General features: G+C 36.7%; 4 protein-coding genes across 9 annotated transcripts; 3 read left to right on the top strand and 1 right to left on the bottom strand.

The window, feature by feature from the left end:
* The first annotated feature begins 566 nt into the window (after positions 1-566).
* Positions 567-1,651, top strand: LOC117616145 (protein NETWORKED 3A-like). Its single transcript, XM_034345372.1, has 2 exons — positions 567-675; positions 1,086-1,651. The coding sequence occupies exons 1-2, from the start codon at positions 567-569 to the stop codon at positions 1,649-1,651; spliced, it is 675 nt and encodes a 224-aa protein (XP_034201263.1).
* Positions 1,652-3,805: 2,154 nt separating this feature from the next.
* LOC117615702 (coiled-coil domain-containing protein SCD2) lies at positions 3,806-9,647 on the top strand. The gene is made up of 17 exons (XM_034344837.1): positions 3,806-4,379; positions 4,871-5,046; positions 5,486-5,561; positions 5,701-5,742; positions 5,835-5,897; positions 5,989-6,038; positions 6,129-6,156; positions 6,365-6,439; positions 6,565-6,675; positions 6,806-6,866; positions 7,188-7,304; positions 7,420-7,541; positions 7,704-7,773; positions 7,883-7,924; positions 8,256-8,296; positions 8,753-8,879; positions 9,238-9,647. The coding sequence occupies exons 1-17, from the start codon at positions 4,011-4,013 to the stop codon at positions 9,357-9,359; spliced, it is 1,692 nt and encodes a 563-aa protein (XP_034200728.1). The 5' UTR covers positions 3,806-4,010; the 3' UTR covers positions 9,360-9,647.
* Positions 9,648-13,247: 3,600 nt separating this feature from the next.
* Positions 13,248-16,218, top strand: LOC117624660 (serine carboxypeptidase-like 45). The gene is made up of 10 exons (XM_034356043.1): positions 13,248-13,574; positions 13,685-13,786; positions 13,885-13,980; positions 14,457-14,549; positions 14,642-14,715; positions 14,806-15,087; positions 15,180-15,304; positions 15,386-15,478; positions 15,589-15,706; positions 15,808-16,218. The coding sequence occupies exons 1-10, from the start codon at positions 13,313-13,315 to the stop codon at positions 15,955-15,957; spliced, it is 1,395 nt and encodes a 464-aa protein (XP_034211934.1). The 5' UTR covers positions 13,248-13,312; the 3' UTR covers positions 15,958-16,218.
* Positions 16,219-16,284: 66 nt separating this feature from the next.
* On the bottom strand, positions 16,285-19,839 carry LOC117624667 (protein NEOXANTHIN-DEFICIENT 1). 6 transcript variants are annotated; one of them, XM_034356054.1, is made up of 12 exons: positions 19,499-19,828; positions 19,225-19,387; positions 18,983-19,147; positions 18,806-18,889; positions 18,501-18,564; positions 18,274-18,320; positions 17,770-17,824; positions 17,630-17,668; positions 17,270-17,438; positions 16,944-17,007; positions 16,791-16,847; positions 16,285-16,629 (listed from the first exon to the last, which is right to left on the bottom strand). In XM_034356054.1, the coding sequence occupies exons 3-12, from the start codon at positions 19,045-19,047 to the stop codon at positions 16,389-16,391; spliced, it is 885 nt and encodes a 294-aa protein (XP_034211945.1). In that variant the 5' UTR covers positions 19,048-19,147; positions 19,225-19,387; positions 19,499-19,828; the 3' UTR covers positions 16,285-16,388. The 6 variants fall into 6 exon arrangements, with proteins under 6 accessions (XP_034211945.1, XP_034211963.1, XP_034211981.1 ...); XM_034356097.1 differs by having other exon boundaries at positions 16,411-16,629; positions 16,795-16,847; positions 19,499-19,839; XM_034356072.1 differs by lacking the exon at positions 18,274-18,320 and having other exon boundaries at positions 17,770-17,847; positions 19,499-19,831.
* Between the last annotated feature and the right edge of the window lie 136 nt (positions 19,840-19,975).

The raw sequence follows: 19,975 nt of genomic DNA, 5'->3' as shown, positions 1-19,975 counted from the left end.
GCCATTAAATTCTCAAGAATCTGCATTTAAATTGGCAGTGAAAATCTAAGGGATTCACATTTAATGCGATAAATTAACTTCTAAAAATAACAAAGACTTCTTGTGACTTGTCAATTTCGTTCAAAATCAAAACCCATTGATTATTCCAAATTAATTTAAAAAATTATAAAGTTTGATTAAATATAATATATATGTCAAATTTCTAGCCAAATACCTTTTTTTTTTAAACGCATGTATAATGCATTCATTTGTTAAAGGAGGAATTTAACTTATGAAACATTTTCAAAATCATAGAAGACTGTTTAAATTCAAACTCAAACTCAAGAACAGTTTGCGCCCACGGGAAGTTTGAGGGTTTCTAAAGATTCAACGCTATTAAGTTGTCGTATTTTAGAGGGATTTTATTTTTTTTGAAGTCCTGAAAATCAGGATAATATTGACAGAGAGTGTTATAAGTCAATACAGATTCAAAGAAACAGGGTTTCATATATAGCTTATATATACATAGTGCCCCCAGCAGAAACAAAACCTCAGTGGAGGGAGAAGGTTTTATTGTGTAGAAGACGATGGGTTCAATAGAGGCGAACAGAGAAGACCAGGCTGCCGCTTTTTCATGGTGGTGGGATAGCCATAATCATCCCCATCAATCTCAGTGGCTTGAAGCTACTCTCTCAGGTTTCTACCTTTTCATCTTCCTCAATCCCCATCTAGGCTAGGGTTTCCAGTACCCCGCCCGAAGTTCATTAGTTTTTGCACGTTTGATTTGTTACATTATGCACACAGATTATTTTCTTTGTTTCCTCCCGTCTCTATATTTACATTAGAATTCTTGGATTTGGATGATTTCTTGCATGCTTAAAATTCAGTTCTTCATGGTGCAAATGTGCATGGCTCATCATACAGTTTTTCGGTCGTTTCGATATTGTACAAACTTTGATCTTGCCCCGTTTATCAACCGTGGGGAGCATAATATTCACATTCTAATAGCAGGATAACTGAATGGGATTTTGATTTCAGTTACATGATATGTCACCCAAATGAAGGAGTGAATTCTAACCACACAGAGATGTGATATATTTTTGCAGATTTGAACGAGAAGACTAAGCTCATGCTAAATATTATAGAAGAAGATGGAGATTCATTTGCAAAGAGGGCTGAGATGTTCTACAAAAGAAAACCTACGCTGATAAACTTGCTAGAAGACTTCTACAAGTCGCACCGTTCGCTCGCTGAGAAGTATGATCAGCTTAGGTCTGAACTAATTCAAGCCTCCCATCTGAGATCATTTTCTTCCTTACACTCCTTGAAAGTCCAAACCATCCACAAGTGTGAAAAGGAAGTCAAGGCTTTGAAGACACAGGTTGAGACAGACCAAGAATCCTATGAAGAATCCGATGGTGAGAAAATGTGGGACGAAAAGATCTCAGAACTCATAGATGAAAATATTCAGCAGCAGGCTGAGTTGATAAGGAGAAACAAGTACCAGAATGAAACAATTCAGAAGCTGAGGGATGAGAACAAAAGGTTGAAGAGTCCTCTCGCAGGGCATAAGGCCGATGATCTCAAAAGGCAAAACCAATCTCAGTTTTCATTGTCCAAGTCCAAAGGGCCTTCTTTCCTTGGAAGGCTCACTGGATGCACTGGCTCTTGATCATGATTAATCGGATAACTTTTCAATTTTAAACATACATTATCTATTATCATCATACATATGAAGGTTCTTAGTATTTGACCAAAAAGAATGAAGCTTCTTAGTAAATTTGAATGTTCACCTTACCAAATTTTTTTGCTAATGTCTGATTTCTTAGATATTACTAACACTATGTGACGGTGTTATACTCAAACTCAAAACCTACTCGTAGTGGTTAACTTTTGATATGCTTTTGCCGCGTTTGTTTTAATCTCTTGTTGATGTTTTCCTATGGTACGGGGCTTCTTGTTCATTTCCTTGTTTGCTTTCTTTCGTAGACCCGGGATTGCTGCGGCTTAGATCTGTTTCTTGATGTCGGGCAGCCATTGTGGTATTTTTGGTTTATAACTAGAGGAGTATAGTACTAGCTAGTACTAGAGGGGAGTCCAATTGGCTTTCTTTTTAACTTTGCTAAAGTGAATTCTCATGTAAGATTCACTTCTCCATTAGGTTCAAATTTGAGCTACAAATTCCTTATAACCAAGTCAATATTTTGCTCGAAATTAATTATATCGATAATTCTATTTTATAGATATCGAGTCTAATTGCTAAAAGTATACATTGATCATTGTCGATACGCTAATAAATGAGTTCAGTTCGGTTTCCACAGTTTGAGATGTGTCGAGAAGAAAAGAGATTTTCAAATGATAACGATGACAACACAATGGCGGTGAGAAAGACAATTGAAGAGAAGGGAGGGAGATCTCTAATTTTAGTTGGTGGTGGTAGCTAAGAAGAATTTAAGGGAAGGAAAATTTGAGGACGAAAAATAGGCGCAAGGACTACAGTAACTTAAAAAAAAAGAAAAAAAAGAAGGACAGTTTCGATTTGGCAGTCACTCATTGTTTTGATATTATGAATTGATTTCTAAAATTCTAAACTAAATCGGACCTGCTAAAGGCAGGTAAAATGTTATTAGACGACCCAAAAAAATTGCTAAAATGTAATTAATCCAATGTATTTTTTTTTGGACTAAAATTTATAATATTGAGGTGGGAGAATGCTAGCAATCTTATCTCTAACTTTCTCTTTTGGACCTTCTCCCTTGTCCTCATGACATGTGTTATTTTCTTTACACTTAAAACAATGACATTAATGCATTAGACAATATATCTTTTGTTCCCAAATTTACCCTTATTAAATCTATTAACTCAACTTTATATTTTCTTCAATTTACAACTTAAACAATTAAATTTAAAAAATAAACATTAAAAGTTCAATTAAATAAATATTTGAAAATAAAAACGAAGTATATTTCCCTAAAAAAAACTTTTTTTGGTTTCAAAAATAAGTTTTGTAATAAAATCGTTAAAAATTATGGAATTTAAAAAAAATACAGATAAATATTTTTTTAAATTAATGAACATTCTAATTGGTTAAAAAAGTTAAAAGATAAAAAGAAACAGGAAAAAAAAAAATGAAAACCCAAACCCACTCCAGCATCTCTCTCTCTCTCTCTCTCTCTCTCTCTCTCTCTCTCTCTCTCCATCCATTACAGCATATCTCATTCCTCTCCAAGCCAAAACCCACCGTGCACTGTACTTCTCACTCTCCTCCTTCAATCCATACCTCTCTCTCTCCATCCATTACAGCATATCTCATTCCTCTCCAAGCCAAAACCCACCGTGCACTGTACTTCTCACTCTCCTCCTTCAATCCATACCTCAAAATCTGTTCTCCTTTCCCACACAGAAAAAAGTAGTAAACAAAATTTTTTTTATTAAAAAAAAAACTGACGTTAATTTTGTGGAAGATTTTGAAATTGTCTTTTAATTTTTTAACAAGGTGGAAATAAAAGTTAGTTTGTCCAATGCATTTAACAAGGGTATATTTGGAAAAGAAAACATACATTGTTTAATGTATTAATGACATTGTTTTAAGTGTAAAAAAAGTAACACATGTCATGAAGAGAAAGGAAAATGTCCAAAAAAGAAAGTTGCTAGTATTTCTCTACTTGGGGGTTATAGTATGTAACATAATATCTCAAATTCCAAACCAAACATAAAACTGCATATTCAATCTAATTATCATGATTTCCAAAATCAAGCCCAACATTACCATAATTAATCACCCTTATTTACTCTAGTTTTACCAAAATCACACTTGGACCAAAAAAAGGCACCCTCTTACTAGCGTATAGTAGAGTTTACAGACAGCGGTCTGTCCAAGGAGACCCAAAAATCTCTCTCTGTCTCTCTCTCTTTCTCCTCAGTCTCAGCTTAAAGCTCCGAACTTGGAGCCTTCCTGTCTACGTTTCTGCAAACCGACGATCTAGGTGCCCATTGCCTATATTTATATTTAACTAACTAACTGACACTATATGGACCGGAGACGAACCGACAGTCCGGTCTACGCCCGCCAATGGACGAGCGAGTCTAGCACCACTCTCGGCGGCGCCACATCTCCGGCAATGTCTCCGGTGCGTGGTCACCACGCTCGGTCATCCTCCGCCAGCGGCATCTCCAACATCAAACGCACTCAGAATTTTGCCGCCAAGGCCGCGGCTCAGCGTCTCGCTCAGGTCATGGCCTCTCAGACCGCCGACGACGACGACGACGAAGAGGACGACCTCGGATTTCGATACAGTGCTCCGCCGCCACTCTCTCTGTCAAGAAATGTCAACAGTCCTGGTGCTAAGCCTGTAGCTCCGTCTTCCAGGACCACTACTAGATCGCCTTCGCCCGCGGCGGTAAATCTCTGAGCTCTCAATTATGTGTGTATTTTTTTTCACCTGAGTTTTTCAAAATTGGAACTTGTCTGTGGTATAGTAATTAATTAGTAGTTAAATGAGTTGGTTGAAGTGAAAGCTTGAGTTTTTGAGGCAGAAGAACATAATGTGGATTTTAGTTGCTCTTTGTACTTGAAAGTTCTGGTGCCACATTGCTCTTTGTATTCTGATTTTCTCTCAATTATGTCAAATTCTGCTCTTGAGTTTAAATATGATTTTTTTTTTTTTTTTTTGGTGAGTTTAGTTTATTTTTGAGAAATTTAGGATCTTTTCTGGATTTTGAGGATTTTACTGAGTCCAATAGTTGATTGACTGTGAGTTTAACCGGCTAAGCCCTTTTTTTTGGTTGGTTTTGGAAGGGATGTGTGTGTCTATGAACTGGTGGTTTGAATGGTTGGGGAGGTTTTGGTTTCAATGTGGAGGGCTGATTGCCTTTTCTGATATTTGATTAGTTAGCACAAAACCCTGTAGAGGAAACTCCACAGGTTCGCTCAACATCAACTGGAAGGCCATCAATGTCTCTCCGTGCAGCACCTCCATTGGCACCACCCAGTAGAACATCACTTAGGACTGCAACTTCCGTGCCACCATTGGACCCTCCCACCAATAATAGGAAAAAAGAGAATCGGTAAACAATCTTCTTTCTCGTGTCATTTATATAATTGAACAATTGAAGGTCTGCCGTTACTATATACTACATGTATCTAAAAGGTGTAGGAATAGGCTATAGTATACTTTCTTTGCATTCTATTAGTGTTTTTGCTCATCTCGTAATTTACCTTAGTTTTCACTGTCATTATTTTTCAAGCTTTTGAATACACGCATACTACGTAAGCAGCCCAATGTTTTGCTAATAAGGTCATTTTTAAGGCTTGATTAACCCCACACACTCACACATTCAGACTAACTAATATAATTTGAATTGTTTTATGTACCTTTTCTGTTTCTACCAGAGCCAATCCTTGCAATCAGCAGTAATTCTGTTAAATACATATTTTGTGTTAGCTTGACTGACAAAGTTTATATGATTAACAATACTGGATATAATGGGTGGGAATGAATTGCAGATTTTTATCAGAAATGGGACATTTCAAAGCAAAAGATTCGGGAGATCATCGAGAGGCTTCTGCACTTCATGATGAAGTATGCACATGAATTACATCCATTTGAGTTTAAATGCACTTGGATATGTGTCATTTGTATCCTCTTTAAGATAAATAAGCATATCGTTTTCTATTTCCTATCCTTGAAGTTGTATTTGGAATAACTGTTTACCCTGCAGCTCGATATACTACAAGAAGAGCATGAGAATATTCTTGATAAGGTGCAAGATTTTGTCCTTGTATTTTCTTAACTAAGTAATTAGTTTAATATAATCTATCTGTAATTTATTCCATTCTGGAATTTATCTTACAGCTCAGACAGGAAGAAGAGAGATGCGATGAAGCCAATGCTAGAGTTAGGGAACTTGAAAAGCAGGTAATTGTTTTGCTATTATGGTGTGCTTCATAATGTATAAGAGTGTGCTTATCATTAATTACGAATTTTCTATATTTTTCTGAGTCTTCAGGTTGCTGGGTTTGGAGAAGGTGTGTCTTTGGATGCTAAATTCTTGAGCAGGTGTACTAAAGTTCAAATAATTTTCATGCATGCACCTTTCCTTCTCATTTTTCTTGGGTGATATTGACATTATCTGTCCCTGCTTTGCAGAAAGGAAGCTGCCTTGCGACAAAAGGAGGTAATTAAGTAAACTTGAGATGCTCTTTATCTTACCTTAAATACGAGTCAATCAACTTACAATTGTTCATAGGTCACTATATGAGTGGAAATGTTTTGCTGGTATCGAAGGTCTACCATGAGTTTACTAAACCATAATGTGCTTTAATTTGTATTTGTTTTTTTAATTTAAAGAAAGACCGTCTAATGAGTTTTTTATATTGTTATAGGTTGCATTTAAAGATGCAAAACTGTCAAAGGATGAGGTAGATACAGAGGCTGCATCTCTTCGGTCTGAAGTCGAGGTACTTATGCTACCATGCTGGCATTGTCAATCTGCTAAAAGGAATTGCTAAATCCAAGTCTGATGCATAACCAAATATAAATGTGGCATGCAATTTGATAGTGTAGTGTTTCTTGTTTGAATCAGAAAGCAAAAGAAGCAAGTGCAGTTGTTATGCAACAACTTGATGGAGCTGAATCTGAAGTGAAATCCCTACGACTAATGACACAAAGAATGATATTGACTCAGGAAGAAATGGTATGTGTATGCATAGTTGCATGGAGCCTATAATAGTGATCTGGTGATTAATTATTCAGTATATGCACTCTTGCATAGAGCATATGAGTAGCCATCTGGGGATTTATTATTTGGTATATCTGTACTTCAGGAAGAAGTAGTTCTCAAGAGGTGTTGGCTTGCACGCAATTGGGGCTTAGCTGCAATGCATGGTATACTATGTCGTAATTTCTAGCATAAAGAAAGGAACTCGTGGTACTTTTATATGTTTATTTCTTTTCAAATTAATTACTCATTGATATTTGGTTTTTGTTTGCTTTTGCTTGCATTTTGTTCCATAGGAAACAAAATGAAAAGTAATACAATGGAGGTGAACAAGCAGTTCACCTATTTAACAGCTAGCTAGAGTTACAACACAATAAAAGGAGAGCAATCTCTTAAGTTGTCAAAGCTTTTGCTTGCACAATAGGTTTTTATGATACTTGCGTATCATCTTTGGTTCAGCTTTAAACAATTTCTGTTATGCCTCGTAGGTATTTGTGCAGATATTGCAGTAACTAAGTACGAATACTGGTCATCACTAGCTCCTCTTCCATTTGAGGTTGTCATTTCTGCAGGACAAAAGGCTAAGGAGGAATCCTGGGAAAAAGGCTAGTAATCATCATAACAGAGTTTTTTTTTTAGTATATATATTTGTTTTCTTATATTCAGTGACAGGAAAATTTCATTGGACTTATTGCAGGCTCTAATTCTTATGTTGAACAGGTTATGATGATCTCGAGAAGAGAAACAAACTTGTTCAAGACTTGAATGATTTAACTGGAGAAGGAAACATTGAGAGTATGCTTGCAGTTGAAATGGGATTGAAGGAGCTTGCGTCCTTGAAGGTTCCATTCTAATGCATTGCTCATCTTATTTTATTCTTATATATTGTTTTTTCTGATGTCATTTTCCAACTCAGGCACACCGTTTGCTCTACTGTTGTTTCTTCGTGAATCTGCTGATTTTTCTTTTTTCTGTGTTTAATTAATGATGTTGCTACAATGAAGGTTGAGGAGGCTATTGTGCTTGCATTGGCCCAGCAACGGCGTCCAAACTCTAGTCGGCTATCCTTTTCAGGTATGCATTGTATTTCTATAACATGTTGACCTGTCTGGTTCCCTTTTCTTCCAATGTTTGCTATCATCCAACATTCCTATTGTGTTTTGATACATACTGTTGTTATCAGATATCAAATCACCTGCTGACCCAAAGTTTATGGAGGCTATTGGTACGTCTTTCTTTTTTCAGATAGTGAATCGTAAGGTGATCCATAATTTACCATATTTGACAAGAAAAAATAAAACTTTTGAAACTGTTACTACATTATGGAATAGGGAAAATTCATCATACATCAGCATCTTATCAAATTAGCTTGACAAGATATGCATTAACCAGAAACTGTGTCCTGACAGTCATTAATTCTTTCCTTTTTTAAGCATTGTGTGATCCTAATCAACAAGTTCTTCAGTTTATATGTCATTATTTTATGATTGATAGAATTCCAAAATTGTTTGTCGTAATGATATGAATGTGATACAGATATTGTTGTTTTCTTGCAGAGTTGAGTCCAGAGGAGTCTGAGGATGTACTTTTTAAGGAGGTTTGAAATTTCAGTTTGAGTTATTTGTCTTTGCATCTTATTGATTTCGAAACATGCTTATTTGTGTATATGTATGTAGTTAAATGTCCATCTTCAGTTGTATGTACGAAATTATATGTGCACTTAAAATGCTGAACTTCTCTTTTAACGGATGTTATTTTGAGCAAACTATGTGGCTGAAATTTTCAACTTAATAATATGGTTTCTAGCCTATTAATTAGAAATATTCCAGTTTGTTAGTCAACTGACACAGGCATTTGAATTGTAGCCAACTTAATAATATGGTTTATGTCACATGGTTCAAGTAGTCTCTTATCATACATAATCTTCAAACTTAATAGTCATTATCTTTCTTTTGGTACAATAAACATATTAGTCTATGCATTTGTTTTTCACAAGGACAAGTTATTTATATCATGTTAATGCAATTATTTTGAATATATCCAACTGTCATAGGCATGGCTTACTTATTTTTGGAGAAGAGCCAAAGTTCATGGTATAGAGGAGGAGATTGCCAAAGAAAGAGTTCAGTTTTGGATTAACCGCAGCAGGCATTCACCCACATCACATGACGCTGTTGATGGTGAGTTTTAGTTTGCTGGCAAGAATTTTGTGTTTCACTGAGTTTAACGATGGTGGAGTTGCTATCTTGGAAGAAAATTGCCTGAACATCAATTTTAGTTCTCATTTTTTATATTTATGTTTTTGTTTTGTTTTTTGTTTTTTGTTTTTTTCCTGTTTCCCATTGGGGATTTTCACTGGTCTTGCATACTCAATGGTGCTCTTTGAAATTCCCTCGCATAAATCCTTCAAGAAAATCTTAGGCACAATAGATTCTTTGTATTTCTCTTATCAGCACACGTGGTCCTTGCACACAAAATCAATGCATTCTATTTGAGATTCAATATGGCAGTTTTGCTTATATGAGTTCTTTTTATCAGTCGAGGAAGGGCTGATGGAACTCAGGAAATTGGGAATTGAGCACCGGCTGTGGGAAGAATCCCGCAAGGCAATCGATCAAGACCCTTCCACGCCTATTGCACAGAAATCCGCTCCACGGTGAAGAAGCTATGCTTGATAGTAAAGATCTCTTAGATGTATGTGCTGTTGTATGCATTTTTCCTTTTGCTTCATTTATTTGTGTTAATTGGTTTTGTTGAAGCATTTTCCATCTGAACTTCTGCCCAACACGGGGCACCGGTTATTAACATATTCACAATCGAGGGGTACCCTTTTTTATTTTATTTTTTAAACTTTGTGCTTTCAAAGAGACTCTGTTGCTGTCAGTGTTCATTACAATTGTACAAAATCGAATCTCAAATATGCCTTTTATTTTTCCTTCTGATTTGAATTCTGATATCATTGGAGCTAATCTAAAATTGTATCTAATATCTGCTATGATCATTGGCAACCTCGCAGCATAGAGTTCTCCAAAAAGAGATTACCACCAAGATTATCATTTCCAACATTTGATAAATCAAACAATATCAACTGATATCTTTGGATTGAAGCTTCTGTGTATATTTGTTTGAAACTTGATCATTTAGGTTGCACTCTGTTTTTGAAGCACTATATAAGAATGGCCCATATCGTGAAGTCCACTATCTTTAACGGCTCTTTCTGGTTTGAGACAAGGAGTCTGGAAAGTTGACCATTGACAGCTTTTTCCCCACGTACTCTCTGAGAGTCTGACTTAACATGGAGGCAGTTGAATATTGCCATTGCAATATTCTCACAATTTATGTTCAAAAATTACGTTCTGCATTGAAATTATACATATGATAACTGAACTGGACGTAATGGCCTGTGAAATTGTTTTGACGTGAGGGCAAATATTGTCCAAGAATAAGGCCCCTACCAACGCATCGACAGCCTACCAATGCATCGACAATCAGAATTCACCTACATGCACAAATCGACCAGTGATGGTAACGCTCTTCATTGGGCTACTTAGTTATTTTCTAGCTCTAAGTTAACGTTACCTAACCATTCACTTTAATTACTGGTTCTAGGAAAGAAAAACAAATAAATTTGGTTTTGTCATCTCATAGATGGAACATTGTAAAATGGCCGTTGGGAGGCTTTAAAATCCCAACCCCACAATCTCTCTCTCTCTCTCTCTCTCTCATGCGGTCCATGGCACTTAGCACGCGCAGCAGGTTTTGTTGAAGGACTGTAACTAAAATATTGTAGGGCCAAACATAAAACTTACCACAAGAGCATGGGCAACTGAGCAAACAAGAAACCAAACAAGGAGAGATGTCTAAAACTTATAGAGGAGGGACGGGGCATGTGAATATAATAGTGGCCCATGGCCATGGCCTTCTTGGTGCACACCCCCAGCAGAAAAAAAAAGGGATTCTTTTGGTGAAAAGGTACGCATAGGAAAGTTAAGAAAGAAGAGAAAATACACCAGAATTCTAAAGGTGATTTTGACCCAATACCCTTATCTATCAGTTTTTCCCTTTCTATTTTGTGACATGGGGGGACCCTTATCTATACACGCCTACCTGTTTTACATTTATTTAGAATCTTCATCCACTATATTAAAGTATTACACATTTGGCAAACTCACCTTGAAATTCAAACAAGATTACCCTACAATTGGACGTTTCTATATCATGGGTTTCCCCATAATTATTACATTGAAATCATTATATTGGCTTGCATTATTCTTTGGATTAGGAACTTATGAGGAAGACTTGGAGTTGGAACTCTCTTCTCTTCTAAAAAACACTTTTTTTTTCTTCTTTCCAGTTGTGAAAGTTGCTATGGAAGTTAGTTGAGATGGGACTGCAAAAAAGAAAAAGGCAACGTGGTGGGAGGAGGAGGTTTCCAAGGTGAAAAAAATTGTAGGCATGGCATGGTGTGGGCGGCAAGGCAGGACCTTTCGACAGGTTTTGCCTTTTGTCTAGACAAAATGGTATGGGTGGCCTAGCTTGGTTAAAAAATAAAAAATAAAAAGCACAATCATGTAGCATGTTTTGGCAGGTACGAAATGAAATGTTTTCTCCAACATGCTCGAGTGAAAATCATTACCCTCTTGACCCCATCATCACCACACAAACACACAGAGAGAAAAGAGTTTCAAAGTCTCGATGTCTTTTTTCTTGTTTTCACTTGTGTCAATAATTCTTCCATTTTGTCAAGTTAAAAGTTTTTCATGGAATTCTGACTTTCTATACATATTTTTGCTGAAACAAACCACTTCTAGACTTATTGTAAAGTAACTTTGTAAGTATTAGAATGAATCAAAACTGAAACTTTCATACTAGAGGAAAAGAGGCTCAAACCTCAATCCATTGTCATTTCCACACACACAAACCAAATAAAAAATGAAACCAAACCACCAATAGTGGTCCAGTGGTTTGTCCGTCATTTGGGTAAAGCTCTAGAATTCGGTTAGATTTGCTCTCCAGTTCAAGTCCTAGCAATTGCAACACCTGGTGGCAGCAGCAGGCTCAATTCCGCGAGTGGGGATTAATCGAGGTGCGAGCAAACTGGCCCGAACACCTTATGATACTTACCCCAAAAAAAAAAAAAAAAAAAAAAAAGACCAACATGTATGGTTTCTAACATGCGTGTCTAATCTAATCCAATATGAAAAAACAAACAAGAAAAAAAGAAGAGATATTACCAATTCAAAAGCTAATCAGCTTTTCCCCATATAAACAAAGTAAAATATAATGAAAAGAGACCCATCAATTCCTCAAGGAAAACAATTGATATAAGAAAAAAATAAAGCTGAATAGAAAAGTGAAACCATGCTTCCATTTCAAGACTCACAGAAAAATATCACACAATGCCTTATGCTCATTGCTGCACTTCCATTTTAGGCACATTTCCCAACTAAAGATTGCACAGGCACTTTTCATTCTTTGGAAGAAAAAAAAAGTGACCCGAAATGGCAGAGATGCCACAAGCAAGTATATTTTGTTTGCTGATAACACAAACAAAAATTTGCATGCGGATTAGAATGTAATTGTGTGTTGTCCTGAGCAAGATTGAGACCTTACCTCAGCTAGCTGAGAAATGAGAAGAAAACAAGACACGGAATAACGGAATATGTTTTTGTCGTATTTCGCAGTTTCATAAACAAAACCATGGAAAACAGGTGCCCAGTGAGCAGCCTGCTGCGGCCGAGTGCTGCGGCACCCACGAGTAATAATTTAATAAAATAGTTTACTATATTTGGATTATTAGCCAATAAACCGCAATTAGAGTTTGGAATTTTGGATGCAAAATGTTATCTTAAAGTTCAACCCAGATCACGGGTTCCATATTTCTTTCGTGTAAAAGTTACAAGAAATAAAAAATTTGTTACTTTTTTTATGAATACAAGAGACATATAAATAATGTTGTTGGCTAGGAGGAAAATTATTTGGAGACATTATTAGACTGGTTGGATGTCACATTCAGCTATACAGTGAGGAGAATAAAAAGTCATCCCCCTAGAGCTTCTTTTCGTTTCTATGGAGTATGGAACAGAATAATTAAATATTTTTTAGATATAAAAAAAAAAATCTGAATGGAACAGAGTTTTTAGTGCAGTGAATCCAATTGCAGCGTCTGTTGTAGATTTTGGAGTACATATTGGCCAAACACAAAACAGACAAATACAGTACTTCTGAACAATCTGTGAATTAATTAAGTGTCTTAAAAAGCACATTCTCTCTTTTCATTTTCAGCAACAGTAACACCCCATTTGCTGACTCAGCCAAGTCATCCCCCAAAGGCGAGAGGGGAGAGAGAGAGAGAGAGAGAGAGAGCGTGACCAGTTCACAGCAAGGAGAAAGGCCAGCATGAGTCTCTCACATGATCGCATACATCTCTTTCAGGTCCAAAGTCTCTGATGGGACAAAAGTTTCAAATAATAATAATTACAAAAAACAAGATCTCCCCTCTTTTATCTTTATATAGTGCCCCCACTCTGGGCAGCATTTCAGCTGAGCTGAATCTTTCTTTCTCTCTAGGCTCTAGGCTCTAGGCTCTTTGCTCTTTCTTTCTACTGAACCCATGATTTCTCTTTCTCTACCATGGAAGACCATTGTAGTGGCTCTGGTTTTGCTCCACATAACTTCTTCTTCCCTGAAAGCACGAGCTTCTCTTTCTGAGCTTGATAGAATTGCTCTGTTGCCGGGTCAACCCCAAGTCGGGTTCCAGCAGTATTCGGGTTATGTGACCGTTGATGAGAAGAAACAGAGAGCTCTGTTCTATTACTTTGCTGAAGCAGAAATAGATCCAGCTTCCAAGCCTCTTGTCCTCTGGCTCAATGGAGGTCCCTACTTCTTACTCAAAACTCAATTTTCTCTCTTTTTAATATATTTTTTTAACTGGGTTTTTAAAAAAAATGAAATCTTTCTGGGCCTTGATGGTTTGTGATTTCAGGTCCTGGTTGCTCTTCTCTTGGAGTTGGAGCGTTTTCTGAGAATGGACCATTTAGGCCTAGCGGAGAGGTATTGGTTAGAAATGAACATAGCTGGAACAGAGGTAAAAGAATGCTCCTTTTGATTTTCTTCAATTCATTATTGGGTAGTTTCAAAACAATCCAATGCTGCTGATTGTTTAACATGCTCATTGATTTGCAGAAGCAAACATGCTTTACTTGGAGACGCCAATTGGAGTGGGGTTCTCTTATTCAACGGATACTTCTTCTTATGAGGCTGTAAATGACCACATCACAGGCACGCCTCACCAATTTGATTATTCAATTTCTGTTAATTGAAATTTTATTTACATTCACCATATTTGAAATTTCTAATTTTATTAGCAAGTAGAGGTCTTGCTAGATAAGAAAGAAAAACCCTTTCGCAAATAGTTTTAAAACAGCAGAAGAAACACAATTTGTTTTACTGAATTTCAAGTCAACTTGTCTTCCTATCATTTTCCTTTGTTCTTTTTCCCAAAAAGAAAGAGAAGAAAATATTCTTTTTTTTCTTCACCAAAGTTCCATTTGAAATCTTTTCATTTCTTTTTGCCAAAGATTCAAAATAATATTGCATGATGACCTTGCCCTATAATTTTTCTTAGTTCACTCACTTTACAGATATGCCATGTGTGATGCGTACTGTTGATGTTTTGTATTTTTCCTTCTGAGTTGACAAAAGTTCACCTTTACAGGCCATCTATGATTTCTGAACTTTGTCCTTGTTATCTACAGCCAGGGACAATCTGCTGTTCTTGCAAAAGTGGTTAGAAAAATTCCCACAATATAAAAATAGAAGCTTGTTTATTACAGGAGAAAGCTATGCTGGTATCATCTTGTTCCTGACAATTGCTTACTTCTTAATCAAGGATATAATAAGAGATGGAATTATTGATTTTATTTTCCCTATTTATATCCAGGTCACTATGTTCCGCAGCTTGCAGAACTCATGCTCCAATATAAGGAGTATCAATTTAATTTGAAAGGAATTGCGGTGAGTGATAAAATCTCAAAATTACCACCTTTGGATTTCTTGTGCTTTCTCCCCCTCTATTTTGGTCTAAAATATTTGTTCTCTTTGCAGTTGGGTAACCCAGTCCTAGAATATACCACTGACTTCAACTCAAGAGCTGAGTTCTTTTGGTCTCATGGATTGATATCAGATTCAACATACAAAATGTTCACTTCTGTTTGTAACTACTCACGTTATGTGAGTGAATATTACAGAGGCTCGGTTTCACCTATTTGTTCAAGGGTGATGAGCCAAGTGAGCAGAGAAACCAGTAAATTTGTTGACAAGTATGATGTCACTCTTGATGTTTGTATATCATCTGTGTTCTCCCAATCCAAAGTCCTCCTTCCTCAGGTGAAAACCATCTTTTGCAACCTGAAATTTTGATTCATTTTCGACAAGTTCGTATCCATCTTCTAATTGTTTTAACTTGTTCATTCTAGCAGCAAGTTACAGAGGCAATAGATGTATGCGTGGAGGATGAAATAGTTAATTATCTGAACAGGCCAGACGTGCAGAAGGCACTGCACGCTCGACTTGTTGGCGTTCGTCAATGGGCAGTTTGCAGCAAGTAACTTTCTTCACCAGATATAAATTTTGACTGCATCTCAAAGTAGTATTTTGCTTAAATCATCTTCTGTGTTCATGACAGCATACTGGATTATCAGCTGTTGGATGTGGAGATACCAACAATCACAATCGTGGGCAAACTCATTAAAGCAGGAATACCGGTCTTGGTTTACAGGTAGATGTCTCTTACCTTTATAAGTATTTTATGTATTTCAGACCAACATAAAAACATTCTCTATTTTCTAAAGGTCGTTGCAGTTGACTTAGTTTCTTGTAAACTTTCAGTGGAGACCAAGATTCTGTTATCCCATTGACAGGAAGTAGAACATTAGTTCATAGACTTGCAGAGCAATTAGGACTAAATACCACCGTGCCTTACAGAGTCTGGTTTGAGGGGCAGCAGGTGACTCTTATTTGAGATTAGTAAAATTTGGTGACTTTCTGGTGCTTCTGTTAGGAACTTAAAAAGTGTTAAATGATGCTCTATTTTTACCTTACCTGCAGGTTGGTGGGTGGACTCAAGCTTATGGTAATATGCTTTCCTTTGCCACCATTAGAGGAGCATCACATGAAGCGCCGTTCTCACAGCCGGAGAGATCACTTGTATTGTTCAAGTCATTTTTGGAGGGCCGACCTCTACCCGAAGTATTCTGATCTACTACTGATCAGTTAGACTGGGTCCAGATGGAGATTGTAAGAAATTTGATTGTAAGGTTCAATCATCTGAGCATGAAAAGTGCATTTGTTTGTTATTTGTAACATGTTACACGGGGGGTTGTCCATGCTATGGAAAGTAGAAATTTTTTGTAAACACGTGAAGAAAAAAGAAAAGAAAAGAAAAGAAAGGAAGTGCTTTTGGCAAATCTCAAGTTTCCATATTTGTAAAATAGTTTCAAATAATTGATCTGTTTTCAATGGTCTGTTCGATAAATCCAAGTGAACACGTGAAGCTTAGATGCGAGATGTTCTATCGACAACAAGTTGATGTCCTACTCAAAGTTGCAAGAAGCTGAGACTAAATTCTTACTTTTGAAATCACAGCAAGCCAGAAGAAATTATTTGGAATATTATAACAGATAACACAATCAAGAGGTTGCTAGAGAGTTGTTAAAGCTGTTGGGAACTACAACTGGAGCTTCAACCTGCATTTTCATACAACTGAACTTTAATGCCAAAATAGGCTTTGATGACATCACAGCTACACAGAGGTTCTTGCTATTATCCATGAATTCTTCTATCGCGTGATGGATTTCTGAAGATTGTTCTGCCTCGCTCTTTGGCATCGAAGGTGGTCCTGATACCTTTGCTGGATGCACTGCTCGCACCCTACATAATTTAATCAGAAGGAAATTAACAATCATATGTTGAAAATCCATGTAAACCAAGGAAAGATAACACATTTTCCCAATACCAAGTTGTCACTCGAATTTGGTGGAAAAGAGTTTAACATTAATGAAGCTTGATGAACATAAAAAGGTAAATGAAACCTGCACTCAATCTGGCAAGAGTACTTGAGAAGGTTGGGATAATATTCTGTACGGCCGCTGCAATTTCACAGCACAAGGAAATACATAAGGGAAAAAACGAACTCTAATAGCATAGGGAGTATGCACTAAACAGAAACCAAGGGAGAAACTTACCTAAAACTTGGAAGTGACATTTTGATCGCTGGCCCCATCCAGTTGCCAATATTTGATGCAGGCACTGCCATCACCAAACTCGTAATTAGGAACATCGATGATTTAATCAAACAAAAGGATGAAAACTACAGAAGGAAAAAATCCAAACATAGAGTTATGAACTTATGTTTTCCTCTCTAAGATGAAAACTCCCTGCTCTATTATCTTTGTTATGTTGAAAAGCTATGACAATAATGCCAAGAGAGATGTTTTCAATAGAAATTGATGAAATAAGCAAAAATTAAGTGGCCACTCTACAAATCAGACGTTCAGATTAACAAACTTACCAAAAGTGGTAAGGTTGATATTACAGATATCTTTTACAGTTGGATCGTTGATTTCAGTCACTTGAACATCCATACAATCTCTTGGTTCACAGAAAACAGCATTCATGCCAATTGCATTTAGAAATCCAATATTTTTGCTCTTTGATTTTCCTGAAACTGCTGTAATTGTCTGCATTATGCAGAAAACACATATGGATGACTAAGGAAACAGTAAATGATTTCTCGAATACTTAATGTAGGTGAAAAATGCATCCCTAGTCCACCTTAAGTATGAAGAGTTTGCTATATGCAGAAGCATATAAAAGCAGGGTAACTTCAATATTTTATGCAAGCTGACGACAAATGAGCATTCAAGGGTACCTTAGAAAACCTCGCAACGTGACTTGGAAGCCCCACTTCCTGCAAGAAGCGACTACAAGCAACATAAGAACTATAGATGAACAATAAGAAATTGTGACTAGCTCTATTGCAAAATGCCTTATGCTTATGCAGCCTCCCACCTTTCGTCCATGATCACAAGCTTCAACACTATTCACCAGCACCTTAGCTGCCCATCTGTTTGACAAAAACAAGTCAAACTGCTTCTGTACAAGTACTCCATAACCAATGTTTCCACAACAGTTTTATTTCATCTACCTTTCAAAACAAGAACAAAGTAATTATTTAAATATCATTAGACATAGCTCAGTAGTCAGACCTCTCTGCTAAAGAGGATGTACCAAGTCTAAACACCCTTTCACAATGTCACAACTGACACAAAAGAAAATAAAAAGAAGAAGAAGAAGATATAACTCAATTGGTAGCCGCATAACTTGTCTAAAGAGCGGCATAAGTTCGTTGAGATATTATTCAGTCCAGTTGAGAAGAAAATAAGGTGCTTTACATGGTTGAAGTAACTTTGTTTTTGTTGCCTTAGATAGTTTAGAAATTGGGGTATTGTTGCCTAACAAGATTGTATGCTCTTCATCTTATTATGAAGAAAGATAAGGTTGAAGAAAGCATACGCGCAAGATGTTGGTGGGCTCCATACAAGTCCCGCAATTACAACGAGCTGGGAGGGAGAAAACAAACTCAGTCCAGTTAGTGACTGGTTGAATAAAATTGAAAATTATTATTTTCCACATCTTTGCTAAAGCAAACATGGATCACTCCTACAATAAACCAAGTAATGAGAAAAAAACTGATATATTAACTTTTTGTACCAAGGCCAAAAAAGTATGAAGATATGAACCTCATCAAAGACTCCAGCTGGACTGTCATCATAGTTGGCAAGAAAGAAGCCACCAAGGGTATACCTGCAAAGTGTAAACACATGTTTGGTAATCAAATTCTTAAAACACCACGAAACATATGAACCCGTTACTGGAGGCTAATATCAGGAGCAACATATAAAAGTGATGAGAAACCAACAAATCTATTTAGGTTGGGAAAGCAAATATATGGACAAGGTCTTGTTACTAAATATGTAGAGCTCTCACATTATGCTCCTGTACCGCTCTCAATCATTTAAGCAACAATGTTACTAAGTATACTAACCCAAATGCTTCAACTAATCTGAACTCTTTTGGGATGCATGCACGAACAGTTGCTGCTTTGACAAGATGGAATTGATACAACGCACTGATTAGAAAAATCAGGGCAATCAGTCAGCAGAGTCCTTTTTCATGATTGGGAACAAAAGGCCAAAAAACCCAAGGGTTGTTGGACACTTACCTGCCTTTGAATATCCATGGAGGCTTTCCATAGCTCGAGGAACATTTCATTTGTCCAATATCCATGAACTTTAGACTACTTCAACAAAAGAGCTTTATCCAGAAGCAAGTTTGAAACTTTGAAGATGGAGAAGATCATGTGATTTAAATTGCATCCAGGGAGCTCCTAAACAAAATTGCATCTTTTATTAGAAGCACAGAAGATGTTTTGTGACAAAATGAAAATACAAAGGGCATACGCACCTCATGGTGCTAACAAATATCATTTGCCCTGTTTTGTTAGACAGTGCAGAGATTGTCTTAGCCATGTTGTGATTTTGCCCTGTTCTCTAGCACATACATTCTTGAATTGTAGGGGTGGGAGCACTTCTCTTATTTATTTGATGTTCAAGAAGCAAGTTTGAAACTTGAAAAAAAATCAAGTATTGTTAAACTCAATTGATTGCAGAATTCAGAAAACCATGAGAAGATCAAAAGCTCCAGACTTCGAAAAAAGGAATACAAATGCATAGCTCACCTTAAAGAAATGAAGCCAACCAAGAAAAGCTGCACATAAAAAAGCCCATCTTCCTGAGAATGAGAAGAAGAAAGCAAGCAGGCAAGCGAAGGCTTTTTTTTTTTCACTTGAGTTATGGGAAGAGAGATGAAACCCAGAAGGCAACAGAGCGGAAACAGTGAGTTGTGTGAGAGTGGGTGAAAGAGGGAATTTAATTTAAGGAGGGGAGAGAAACCAGCAGAGATGACAGGGATTGGCTGGCTTAGCTGATACATGAGTTGCCATAGTAGGAGTGGATTTGTGGATAGGATTTTATTTGGCGCCAACTGAAAATAACAATTACCCATAATACCATAAAGTACCAAAACCATTACCATCAAACTGCAACTTGCCAACTGCCATCAAAAGCACCTTTGTTTCTTTCTCTTTCGTATATGGTTTATTTTTCATAATAATTATCCAAGTGATGAATGATGATGCAATCATAGGAGGTGGGTT

The sequence above is a fragment of the Prunus dulcis genome, chromosome 1, assembly GCF_902201215.1.
Source record: "Prunus dulcis chromosome 1, ALMONDv2, whole genome shotgun sequence".
In the NCBI taxonomy this organism is placed as follows: domain Eukaryota; kingdom Viridiplantae; phylum Streptophyta; class Magnoliopsida; order Rosales; family Rosaceae; genus Prunus; species Prunus dulcis.
This window is presented reverse-complemented; position numbering and strand designations above follow the sequence as displayed.

Coding starts and splice junctions, on each gene's coding strand:
- LOC117624667 (XM_034356054.1), bottom strand. CDS start 19,047: ATGGATATTGGACAAATGAAATGTTCCTCGAGCTATGGAAAGCCTCCA. Junction 18,565..18,805: donor AGATTAGTTGAAGCATTTGG/GTTAGTATACTT, acceptor TACACTTTGCAG/GTATACCCTTGGTGGCTTCT. Junction 17,825..18,273: donor AGCCCACCAACATCTTGCGC/GTATGCTTTCTT, acceptor TTTGTCAAACAG/ATGGGCAGCTAAGGTGCTGG.
- LOC117615702 (XM_034344837.1), top strand. CDS start 4,011: ATGGACCGGAGACGAACCGACAGTCCGGTCTACGCCCGCCAATGGACG. Junction 6,676..6,805: donor TATTGACTCAGGAAGAAATG/GTATGTGTATGC, acceptor TCTGTACTTCAG/GAAGAAGTAGTTCTCAAGAG. Junction 8,297..8,752: donor AGGATGTACTTTTTAAGGAG/GTTTGAAATTTC, acceptor CAACTGTCATAG/GCATGGCTTACTTATTTTTG.
- LOC117624660 (XM_034356043.1), top strand. CDS start 13,313: ATGATTTCTCTTTCTCTACCATGGAAGACCATTGTAGTGGCTCTGGTT. Junction 13,575..13,684: donor TGTCCTCTGGCTCAATGGAG/GTCCCTACTTCT, acceptor TTGTGATTTCAG/GTCCTGGTTGCTCTTCTCTT. Junction 15,707..15,807: donor TCTGGTTTGAGGGGCAGCAG/GTGACTCTTATT, acceptor CCTTACCTGCAG/GTTGGTGGGTGGACTCAAGC.
- LOC117616145 (XM_034345372.1), top strand. CDS start 567: ATGGGTTCAATAGAGGCGAACAGAGAAGACCAGGCTGCCGCTTTTTCA. Junction 676..1,085: donor GCTTGAAGCTACTCTCTCAG/GTTTCTACCTTT, acceptor ATATTTTTGCAG/ATTTGAACGAGAAGACTAAG.